This window comes from Saccopteryx bilineata, chromosome 3 (assembly GCF_036850765.1).
Source record: "Saccopteryx bilineata isolate mSacBil1 chromosome 3, mSacBil1_pri_phased_curated, whole genome shotgun sequence".
In the NCBI taxonomy this organism is placed as follows: Eukaryota; Metazoa; Chordata; class Mammalia; order Chiroptera; family Emballonuridae; genus Saccopteryx; species Saccopteryx bilineata.
This window is the reverse complement of record NC_089492.1, coordinates 214,413,533-214,426,431: the sequence shown is the minus strand read 5'-3', so window position 1 is coordinate 214,426,431 and position 12,899 is coordinate 214,413,533. Positions and strand designations below refer to the sequence as shown.

Here is a 12,899-nt window from a genome sequence, read left to right as displayed (position 1 = left end):
TATTAACACCCATTAGACTAGAGAACCAGTCACACAGACGAGGGCACATCAACCCAATTAAATACTATAATGGTTAGGAAACAATAATGTTAAACATGCACAAAATGAAAATAACAAAAGCCAAAAATAGTCTACTATGATTGCACATATATATACATCTGGAAATTAATAAGCATAAAGCAAGTCATAATTGGGATAGAATAATTAAAAATTGTCATTCATATACAAATACTTCAGCTTTCCTATTCCTTGATCAAAAAAAATTTTTTGTGTGTGTGACAGGGAGAGACAGAGAGGGGGATAGGCAGGGACAGGCAGGCAGGAAGGGAGAGAGATGAGAAACATTACCTTAGTTGTTCATTGATTGCTTTCTCATATGTGCCCTGATGGGGTGGCTGTACAGCAGACTGAGTGAGCCCTTGCTCAAACCAGATGAGCCCGCGCTCAAGCTGGCGACCTCGGGGTTTCAAACCTGGGTCCTCTACATCCCAGTCTGATGCTCTATCCACTGCGCCACCGCCTGGTCAGGCCAAAATTTATTTTGAAATGCAACCATTTTCTTTGTCTATTTCTCAACAGCTTTCTAGCAGTATTGCTAAAGAAAATAGGTCACTTTAACTAACCTTTCTTACCAAACTAAAACAAAAAAAACAGGGCATATAAATAAACTATCTAAATATTTCCTTTGCTCAATTTAGGTTTGTGTTTATTATAATTAATATGTTAAAGGGAAGAAATACAGTAAGAATAAAGACATAAATGAATAAAAGTGCCACTGCACTTTTTTTAAACATCTGTCTTTTCAAATTCACAATTTGTCACAAATAGAAAAAAATTAAAGTTTAAAGATAGTAACTTAAAGTGTGTAACACTTTATAGATCCCAGTTTTCTCTTTTTCTTTCCTTTTTTTTGTGACAGAGACAGAGAGAGGGACAGATAGGGACAGACAGACAGGAAGGGAGAGAGATGAGAAGCATCAATTTTTCGTTGCGGCACCTTAGTCATTCATTGATTGCTTTCTCACATGTGCCTTGAGGGGGGGCTACAGCAGAGCGAGTGACCCCTTACTCAAGCCAGCAACCTTGGGATCTTATTAATGATCCATCACTCAAGTTCACACTCAAGCCGGGACCTCAGTGTCCCAGGCCCACGCTCTGTTCACTGTGCCACCACTGATCAGGTGACACTAGCTTTCTAACTTTGCTCTTATTCTAATGCCCTCTTGCCTTTTCTGCCCCATTCCACACCCATCACTATTTGCCACACACCTATAAGCCTTCCCTATACCTGATGACAAGCTGCATTCTAAACTGCTAGTTTATATGATATTTTTTCTTCTTTCCATCCAGATTACAAAAGAAACACTAACTTACTCTGGAAAATCAGTTGGCAATTAGAAATGCACAAACACCAAAATTTTTAATTACCTTCAACTTCAACACTTGGTAATTAAAGTTGTCAGTATAGATTTTTTTTTTAGTATTTTTTGCAAAATTGGAATCAGATAGTATACACTATTTTGTAACTTGATTTTTCTCTAAACAATATAACTTATACAGAAACATCAGCAAGGAAGTGAAAAAATTCAAGGGAAAAGTCAAGGTGAATTATGAAGCCTGCAATCACTATGGGATGCATGGCTCTGGGAAGCATGTAAAGTTATCCCACCCACAGAAGAAGGGCACTGGGGTAGTCCTACTCCAACTCCTGTCAGCACCGGTTGAAGCTCCCAGGCTGCCCTGCAGAGAGCCTCTAGCAGATATGCAGACACTCCTGGTTGGAAATAGGCTGCCCCTATTTAAATAAGAAATAAAACCCAAGGGATATGGACATGGTATTGACAGCATCTGTTACATGCCACATCTTTGAATACTCAGTACCATTTGAAAATTTACAAATTAAAATGATGATATAAAACAGAATTGCTTTCTTGTCAATATTTGATATTTGCAACTAAACATGCCTTATGCTCTGTTTCCTGGGTGGTGTATCTATTAACTAAATTTGAAAAGAAGCACATCAGGCCCTGGCAGGCTGAGTGGCAGAGCATCAGCCCAGCATGTGGATGTCCAAGGTTCGATTCTGGGTCAGGGCACACAAGAGAAACACCCATCTGCTTCTCCACCCCTCTCCCTCTCACTTTTCTCTCTCTCTCTCTCTATCTCTCTTTCTCTCTCTCTCTTCTCTTTCCCTCTTGCAGCCATGGCTCTATTAGAGCAAGTTGGCCCCAGGTGCTAAGGATGAGGATGGCTTCATGGCCTCTACCTCAGGTGCTACAAAATGGCTCCTGTAGAAACAGAGCAAGGGCCCCAGATGGGCAGAGCATCGCTCCCTAGCGGGCTTGCCGAGTGAATCCTGGTCAGGGCACATGCAGGAGTTTGTCTCTGCCTCTCCTTTTCTCACTAAATTAAAAAAAAAAAAAAAGGAAAAGAAGCACATCCAAAAATCAAAGACAATCAAGGAAGAATAAAACCATTAGATTAAGCTCTACGAAATACTTTTTTTGCAATTCAAAAATCACTGAATATCAGCAATATCATATGGTTCAATCCAACACATATCAAATTTCAATTATTTTCTTTAAACAAAAAAAATCTTCCTCTTCTACTTCCCATCATGCCATGCTTTCAACTAAGAGAAAAATAATTACTATCTCAAAAGATCAAGTCTGTAATAAAACTCATCAATCTCCATGTATATACATGATTTTGTTTCATTTTCATGAAAATACATTCCCTTGAAGTAAAAGTATATAGCTACATAAACATCTATATTTAGTTTTAGCTACCACCAAAAAATTGAAAAATGGGAGAATAAAAGGCAGATATATGGTCGTCTTTACCTGCAAAAGGAGATTTTAATATGAGACTGTCATCCACCATTGTAGTGTCTTGTGTCCTGTGTCCAAGCCTTTGTTTGTACTGCTGCACAGACTCTGTAGAATGGGTAGCATCTAGAGGCTTCACTTCATTTGACTCTGTGGTCTGAACATTGCCTGTGTGTTCAGAAGAGCAGAGCAGGTCTTGAGGATGCCGCTCTGCTTTCGGTAGGTCACTATTGGATAATACTCTCAAGCTAAGAGCAGGAAATTTCAGAACAGCAGAGTTTGCCTGGCCCAAACTCAAAGCATTTGATATACCAAAGTCATCCTCCTCAGGAATGGGGTTGTACCATATTTCCCCTTCATCATCTGCATCATTCTCCTCGTTAAAGCCCAAAGAACAGTTTTTTGATAACGAAGATTCTGTTGCATTACACACCACATACGTACAATATTCTTCTGATGATTTGAGGAGAGGTTGTGGCAGCTGATGTTTAGGTAGAGAAGTAGGTGAGACGGATAAATGGCTTATATCTTGGCATTTCTTATTTTCTTCCAAATTAAAAGATCTCGGGGAACTCTGATACAGCCAATTGCGTTTCTTTGATACAGTGATACTGTTAAATGGCTTATGGCCTCTGAATCCAATATTATCCTTCAAATCATCATGTTCTTCTCTCTTCATTTTAGACCCATAAACATTTTCAAATAAATCTATTTTAAAGAAAAAAAAAGAGAATATAATGTCTGATATACCAAAAAACACATATCTCTTAAAAAGGTTTTTTTTTTTTTTTAAGATAAAAGGAAAAAAACATAATGATAATCACACTCAGAGACTGATACTGAACAATAAAAAGTTTGGATTTTCTACCTAAAAATTATTTCTATTATTTAGAAATCAAACTGTAAGTATAAGTGAAAAGAATTCTAAGAAAAAAAGGATAGATGAATTCTTAGGCTGCCTTTATAAATGTGACAGGACTAACAAAGCCTTACCCTAAGCAAAACATACTCTGTAAAAAGCTTATATAGAATGCTTTGTACACAGTATGCCCTTAATATATGAATAATTTTCAACTTATTACACAGACCAGAAGTCTTTAGAAAACACAAGTAATATTCCTACCTTTTCAAAGACTAAGTCTGAATAAATCTTTCAACATGAGTGAGCCTTACTCATTATTAAATGCCTTACTGATTATTAAAATTTCAACATTTGTTTCCTAACCAGATAATGCAGTAACATCTTATGCATTATTTAACTTATAAATGTCTAAAGCAAAATTAAGAAGGCCCCAGATTAGAACCAAAAAACTGTCTAACAGTAACACAACACAGCTATCCTTATTGGCCAGGCACAAACTTAAGCCAAAGGAATAAACAGAAAAATCCCTGTCCTTAAGGAATTAATTGTCCAGTGGGGGACATCAAATACTTAAATATAGGTACATGTTAATATAAGACTCCAGAATTGTATATAGAACATTAATTCCATATAAAGAAGAAAAAAATTTGCACTTCCGAAGAGTTGTATAAACTAAGCTTCAGTGATTGTCAATAAGCCAAATGTACAGCTCAAAAAAATTAGGGATATTTAAAAATGAGTATGAAGCTATAAAATATCCCCTAATTTTTGTGAGCAGTGTATATAGCTATCCTGATACAAATTCACTGCACACAAAGAATTAAAACAAAACCACATTTCTAAAAATTCAAGAGCATGCCAGGTTTGTAAATTAAGGAATCATGGTCTTATGCTAATCTAAGTGTGTAGATGGTTGATTCATTTTAGCAGTACAGCAAGTATAATAGTCTAATAACAGAGACGGATAAAAACACACAAAACTATATGAAGCTTAGTAACAACCTAAAAGTTATTTTGTGTGTAATCAAGGCTTTCAGTAATCTCCCTTCTACTGAAAAAAAATATTTTTAAAATGTAAATTTGTTTTCTTTTGATTATAAACATTATCCAACCAAGCAGATTAAAATTAATAAACAAGCAAAGAAATAAAATATTTTTAAACCTGAAACAAATTGGGTTTCAAGTTCAATTAGTTCCAGAGGCATGAACAGACTAGGAATCAGAAGGGAAGAAAGGTCCCATGAGTGCCTACTATGCCAGACATTTATTTACTCTACACACCTATTGTGTGCCTATTCTATGCCCGGTATCAGAGATAAAGAAATAATAAAAGCTCTTAACCTCACCCAACCTTCACAACAATCCTACGAGACAGGTATGATTATTTTCATGAGTCTCAAAAAATATGAGGAATATGGTCAAGGTGCTAGCCTAGCCATAGAATGCAAATATAAGCCTGTCTAACCCTACAATCCATGCCCAGTCTTCCTGATACCATACTACCCACCAACAGTAGGGAAGTAGGTCACCCTCTCTGAATATGGTGATAATATCAACCCAGCTAACCTTCTAGGGTGGTGGCTGCCAATAGGGATTAAGTGAGATAATGTTAGAAAACTATATAGTACTACTCAAAAAGTCAATTAACTTGCCCAAGATCACCTAATTGGAAAACGGAAGAAGCAGCACTCAAACTCTCCTCATTTCAAAGGACACATGGGCTACTATGAAGGGATGCCCACCATCTCCATCTTCCAGAATTTAATATGCAAACATATAACAGTTATTCAATAGAAATCTTGAATTGGCCTGACCAGGCGGTGGCGCAGTGGATAGAGTGTCAGACTGGGACGCGGAAGACCCAGGTTCAAGACCCCAAGGTCGCCAGCTTGAGCACAAGCTCATCTGCTTTGAGCAAAAATTCACCAGCTTGGACCCAAGGTTGCTGGCTCAAGCAAGGGGTTACTCGGTCTGCTGAAGGCCCACGGTCAAGGCACATATGAAAAAGCAATCAATGAACAACTAAGGTGTCACAATGCACAATGAAAAACTAATGATTGATGCTTCTCATCTCTCTGTTCCTGTCTGTCTGTCCCTGTCTATCCCTCACTCTGACTCTCTCTCTGTCTCTGTAAAAAAATAAAATAAAATAAATAAAAATAATTTTAAAAAAATCTTGAATTGACGTGGGTTAATTAACAAAAACCTAAAGATTCAAAGGTCTTTCTTTAGTTCTGCTTCCTTTATACTTAAAACTCAGAACTGAATATCAACAAATACACAAGAATCACTGGAGCTTCTGGGTTTTTCCCACATTTTGCTGAGTACACTAAAATCTAGACCTATTTCACATTTAAACCCAAATCCCATATTATTTAATACCATTTCAGACCTTCACAAGACCTGACATGTATTTTTGACACAATTATGAATTTGAAGCACAAAGTGTAAAATTTTACAACTCTCATAATGGCAACGAGTCACATCTTATTTTACCATTCTCTTAGATGTCTCTTAAAGCATGCAAAATTTTTACAGTTTGACATATTATTTTGAGTGCTACTGGAGTTTCTGACATACACTATAAACATACTGCTACTTGTACTACTACATTCCAAGGAACTACAATCAGAAAAATAAAGGTACTACCATGCCATATTTAAGCAAATTTAATTCTTTTATTGATATAAGCATTTAATGAATGTGTAACATTAAAAGGAATAATTACACCAGGATACACATTATTTTTCATGAAACTACAAACTTCAAAAACTTGAAACCAAATAGTTTCATTGCTATTGCTGAATGTTTCAAAATATGTGATGATGGAGTTTAAATTTAGATAAATAGGTACATTACTATAATTTCTAATAAAGGCCAAATTTATTGTTATTAAAATGTTATTCCCCTTTTATGCTAAAATTAATGTTAAACATATTGACGAAAACTTACCATTAGCTTCAGATTTTATATATGTACTGTATATATATATATATATATAAAAAGCAAAAGTTAAAAAATATAAAGCACAAGTAAAAAGTATAAAAATAAATGTGCAAAGTTATAAGGTAAAAAAATTTTTATTCTCTTGCAACTACACATTATGATTGATTCTATTTAAAATCATTTTACTTTAAATACCTATAAGAAAATCCAGAGAGGAAATTAAAATTTTTAACTCAGAAAAATATTTACGCAGTGGTGAACTACTCAAGCCAATTTTGTGTTCTCAACTTTTATTTCATAATAAATCTAGATGGCTCACTATTACTGAACATTTAACTAGTGCCCCAGCTCAAAATCATCAGCAAACTTTCTGAGAAATTATTTCAACCCTCATTGAAAATGTACAATATCTACAGATACACTTTCATCATTTCTAAATTTCTACTACAGAAAAAAGTGTTGCTTTTGCTTATTTCTCTTTAAAAAACCTAAGTAAAAGTACTCTCATGAACACTGTATTCACATTTAAATAAATACAAGCAGCCCTGCTTACAGAGTTAAGCCTAGCAGCCCAGAAGAAATTACTAGAATAAACTTAAGCCTTAACCTTAGGTATATACATATAATCTCCAGATAAATTTAAATGGTAAGAGGAGTACAATGAAAAGGACAGAAGTGCTTTTTCCATCTTTTCTTTTTCCTCCCTTGTGACTAGCAGTAAAAACCCTGAAGATAAAAAAGCCGTGTGTTAGCTTTTGGGACAGGAAAATAAAGAAGAAAACATCGAGACTGTTTTCAGTTCCACAAAAGTAATGGGAAGGAGCAAGAAAAAAGCACAAAAGAAAAGATGAGTAGAATAAATAACTGCCTCTAAAGAGGTATACTCTAGCTCAATTCCCAACTCTCTACAAGGCAGTACTCCTCTATTTCACTCTCCATCCAGAATTCCAATGATCTGGGGCAAGGCAGTATTCTCACAAAGCCTGTTTGCCTTTCTCTTGATAACAGCTAAACACCAGGCATGGCACCAAATGGATTATCTTTTTTTCATCCTCACAGAAACCTGAGGATGGAGGCTATACAGGGTTGAGGAACTTGTCCATGATCACAAGCCTGGTAAGTGGTGGAACTGATCAGAAACCCAGAACCTCTATTCCAGGGGTCAGGAACCTATGGCTCACAAGCCAGATGTGGCTCTTTTGATGGCTGCATCTGGCTCGCAAACAAATCTTTAATAAAAATAATAATAACATTAAAAATATAAAACACTCTCATGTATTACAATCCATTCATTCCCTACTGCTCATGTTCATGGTTGTGGGTGGCTGGAGCCAATCACAGCTGTCCTCCAGGACAACAACAAAATTTTATTGGATATTGCCTAACGTACACGGGTCATTGTATGGCTCTCACGGAATTACATTGTAAAATATGTGGTGTTCATGGCTCTCTTAGCCAAAAAGGTTCCCGACCCCTGCTCTATTCTGTTTACCACCATACTAAATGGCTTGCAGATTCCAAATTCTCACTTTTATTGGCACCAGATCAGACCAATAAGGAGGGAACTGCGTAAACCTGTAATATATAAGTAATAAGAACAAATTCATATATAAAAAACTAAAGCAGAAAGAGCTCAAGTGTGCCCTGGTCAGATAGCTCAGCTGGTTAGAGCATCACCCTGTCATCCTCATACACAAAGGTAAGTTTGATCCGCAGTCAGGGCACATACAGGAACAGATCAATGTTTCTGTCTGTCTGTCTTGTCTCTATCTCTAAAAAAATCAATCAATAGATTAAAAAAACAACAACAACAACTTAAAATAATAAAACAAAGAACCTGACCTGTGGTAGCACAGAGGAAAAAGCCTCGACCTGGAATGCTGAGGTCACTGGTTCCAAACCCTGGCTTGCCTGGTCAAGGCACATATATGAGAGTTGATGCTTCCTGCTACCCCCTTCTCTCTCTCTCTTTCTCTCTCTCTCTCTCTCTCACTCTCTCTCTCTCTCTCTCCCCACTCTTTAAAATGACTAAACAAAATCTTTAAAATAAAGAAAAAGAAAAACAAAACAAAGAGCTCAAGTGCTTCTCTAATGGTGTTAGAATCAAGTATTAAAATAAAGTATAATGGTTTTTCAAAAGTTTAACAAATTGTATTAAGACAGGTGATTGTGGGGACTGAGAATTCTAGAACTTGACTACTTAAAATGACTACCAAACAGCAGACTCCTTATTGGGAGTTTATTAACATTCAGATTTCTCAGGCCCCGCCCCAAACATATTCAATGTGCATTTCAACAAGATATTCAGGAAATTCATATGCACACTAAACTTGAACAGCACTGCTCTATAACTGTGAAGTAAATACACACACTGAGTGGCAAATGTCTAGAAAATACCCTTAGTGAGTCTCAAAACATACACACTACTTAGAAATGTAGGACTTTCAAATCAACAGAAGACTTTCTGCTGAATTTGTAATTCTCAGAGTTTTCCTGCAACTGCACTGGTTCTACGGCTCTCTTCCTCCAAAATACACACACACACAAACCAAAAAACTGGACTTGCTTCTCCACAAAGGAAGAAATTCTCAGAGGGCTTTAAAAATAAAAGTAAAAAATTATAGCCTATAGCTACTAATCTCAAAGGGCAGATGCATAAAAGAATTTGTTGGAAAAATGCATAAAGATAATGTATCTCATAACAATTAAGAAATGAGGCTTGACCAGGGTTGGCGCAATAGATAAAGCATAGACATGGGATGCTGAGATCACTGGTTCGAAACCCTAGGCTTGCTCAGTCAAGGCACATACAAGAAGCAACTATGAGTTGATGCTTCCCACTCCATCCCCTCCCTTTCTCTCTCTAAAATCAATAAATAAAATATTTTTTTTAAAAAGAAGAAGAAATTAGGTGAGAAAAGAGAAAAAATAAATAGGAATTTGTATTAAAAGTGTCAACTTCACTTTAAGATATAATGTACCTGCTAATTAATACTATTTTTAAATAACTGTCTAAAGATTATAGACAAAATATTAACAAGTTACATGATCTAAATTCTTTCTTTCACAAATCACAGAGCAAGAAAAATAGAATCAAAGAACAACTATTTTTTAAAGCAGTAAAAGGACAAAATAGCTCAACCTGGAGCTTTTAAATTTATCTCTGAGTACTATATGCTAATTAAAACTTATTTATAAAGACGTATAATGAAGTATAGTTGGCAAATAGGTTAAAATTCCCTTGTAATCTTAAGGCTTGCAGAAACTTGACAATATTTTCTATGTGTAATGACTTTAGATTTCTTAAATAATCATCTCAATTAAGAACAAATTGGCCAATCTGTGAATACTACATCCCCAACTGCATCAAATCATTGGCATTATTGTACTACTGAAAGTTTTTGTGATTCTTAGACAGAAATCAAAATTGAGTTCATTTTGGCAACTATTTGTTATATGCTCTCAAAAATTTCCAAAACACCTACATGGATTAGGTATCTCTATCCCAGTATATAGTTATTCTGTTATAAATTCTAAGTATAACTGTATTTTGAAAGAAAATATGCTTATAAATAATACTGTATAGAAAAATGTATGTAAACTTTTTAGGCTTTTTTTTTTTTTTTTTTTTTTTACAGAGACAGTCAGAGAGAGGGATAGACGGGGACAGACAGACAGGAACGGAGAGATGAGAAGCATCAATCATTAGTTTTTCATTGCACGTTGTGACACCTTAGTTGTTCATTGATTGCTTTCTCATATGTGCCTTGACCGTGGGGCTACAGCTGACCGAGTAACCCCTTGCTTGAGCCAGTGACCCTGGGTCCAAGCTACTGAGCTTTGCTCAAACCAGATGAGCCCGCGCTCAAGCTGGCGACCTCGGGGTCTCGAACCTGGGTCCTCTGCATCCCAGTCCGACACTATCCACTGCACCACCACCTGGTCAGGCAACTTTTTAGGCTTTTTAACATCATTCTACAACCAAGAATGTACTGATTCATCTGGACTGCCCAATCAACTTTTTAGAAAACATGATTTAAAAGTAAAATCCAAGTAAACATCAATTTGAACCAAGTAAACATTTAAAAGTAAAAGTTTAAAATGGAGATAGCAATTGATTAAAAAATACCTGAAAACCTATTCTAGCCCTGGCCAGATGGCTGGGTTGGGAGCATCATATCATCCCAATATGCAGAGGTTGCTGGTTCCATTTCCAGTCAGAGCACATACAGACTGTCTCTCTCTCTCTTTCCCTCCATCTCTCTCTAAAAATAGTAAAATAAAATTTACAAGAAAAAAACCTATTTGGAATTCTTCCTTTGAGGATGTTACTTACCCTTATAAACCTTGAAATTCAATCCAGCTCAGTTCAAGGAATTTAATAGAGTTGAATCAAACCTCTAAAGAACTTTATAGAGTCTCTTTGACCTTATATAAATAGGAATTTTAGAGTCATAAAGACTTGAGTTTGTTTTGTTTGGGGGGGGGAGGTTGGTATTTTTCCAAAGTTGAAGCAGGGAGGCAGTCAGACAGACTTCTGCATGCACTCAACCAGGATTCATCTGGCATGCCCACCAGGGGGCGATGCTCTGCCCATCTGGGGCATTTCTCTGTTGCCGCAGGAGGATGAGGCCATGGAGCCAACCTCAGCACCCAGGGCCAGCCTTTGCTCCAATGGAGCTTTGGCTGCGGGACAGGAAGAAAGAGATAGAGAGGAAGAAGAGGGGGAAGGGTGGAAAAGCATATGGGTACAGCTCCTGTGTGCCCTGGCTGGGAATTGAACTTCACACACCAGGCCAACACTCTACCACTGAGCCAACCGACCAGGGAAAGAACTGAATTTGAATCCTCATAATAGTTTGAATCCGTATGCTAGGATATATAAACCATATAGTAGTTTGAGTGACCTTGGGAAAACTACACAATCCCTCTGTTTCTTTGGTTGTTGTTAAATGACAGTTGTCATACTTTCATCAGGGTAGGGGGGTAATAAAGATTATATGCGAACCACATAAATTATCCAGGATGGTTTTAATAACTTTAATTTTTATGAAAAAGTTATAAAAAAAAACTTTCCATATCTACATTAGATATGTAAACACTGCACAAATTATTTTTATCTTTTGTAGAAGATGAACTGTTGACTTGAAAGTAAGTAACATTGTCTGGCCTGCGGTGGCGCAGTGAATAGAGCATTGACTTTGAATGCTGAGGTCGCGGGTTCAAAACCCTGGATTTTTGCCTGGTTGGGACACATATGGGAGTTGATGCTTCCTGCTCTTCCACCCTCTTTAGTTCTTTCTGTCTCTCTTTCCTCTCTAAAAATTAATAAATAAATAAATAACTAAAAAATAAAGGAAACAACATCTGAGAAAATAGTTTAAACCAGATTAAGCTTTTGCTTACATTTCTTGTAAAATATCTAAAATACCATCACGTAGTAATTTTAATGTTTCATTTTAATTTCTTTCAAAGTTAGCTTTACTTAGTTTCTCAATGAAAAAAATCAATGAATTTATTTGTAAAGGTTAAGTTTATTATCACTTTTAAAATTCTTGAATGGCCTGACCAGGCGTCGGACTGGGATGCCGAGGACTCAAGTTTGAGACCCTGAGATCACCAGTTTGAGCATGGGCTCCTCTGGTTTGAGGAAAAAAAAAAAAAAAAAAAAAAAAAAAAAAAAAAAAGCTCATCAGCTTGGACCCGAGATCTCTGGCTAGAGCAAGGGGTTACTTGGTCTGCTGAAGGCCCACAGTCAAGGCACATGTGAGAAAGCAATCAATGAACAACTAAGGTGTTGCAACAAAAAACTAATGATTGATGCTTCTCATCTGTCTCTGTTCCTGTCTGTCTGTCCCTATCTATCCCTCTCTCTGACTCTATCTCTGTAAAAAAAAAAAAAAACTTGAATGTTTACATACAACTGAGGGTATTAAAAGCCATCAGATGGTAAATGTTTAACCTCTGCAACAAAGGGTAAAAAAATATTTGATATTTGATACAGAGTTTTGCTGTGGCTCAATTTTAACCATCATACAAAGAGTTAACTGAACCAAAATCAGGGGAGGTAAAGTAATAATGGCAATAAAATGTAATAAATGATTACAAATATTTTACTCTTGAAAATGCGTATTTTAATTTGAACTAACATAAAGACACCTCTCTTCACATACACACAAATTACATTCTACTACCCAGTTATTCAAGTGAAATGAAATAAATTTAAGGGTAAATTTTCACAGGTGTGGATTAGAGGTTATAGA

General features: G+C 36.2%; 1 protein-coding gene across 2 annotated transcripts in view; it reads right to left on the bottom strand.

Annotated features, from left to right (window-relative positions):
* Positions 1 to 12,899, bottom strand: part of SYDE2 (synapse defective Rho GTPase homolog 2) — a 46,846-nt gene that overhangs the window by 31,282 nt on the left and 2,665 nt on the right. For both annotated transcript variants that reach the window (XM_066268763.1, XM_066268764.1), the window contains exon 2: positions 2,844 to 3,536. In XM_066268763.1, coding sequence (XP_066124860.1) covers positions 2,844 to 3,536 — 693 coding nt within the window. The remainder of the gene's footprint in view (positions 1 to 2,843; positions 3,537 to 12,899) is intronic.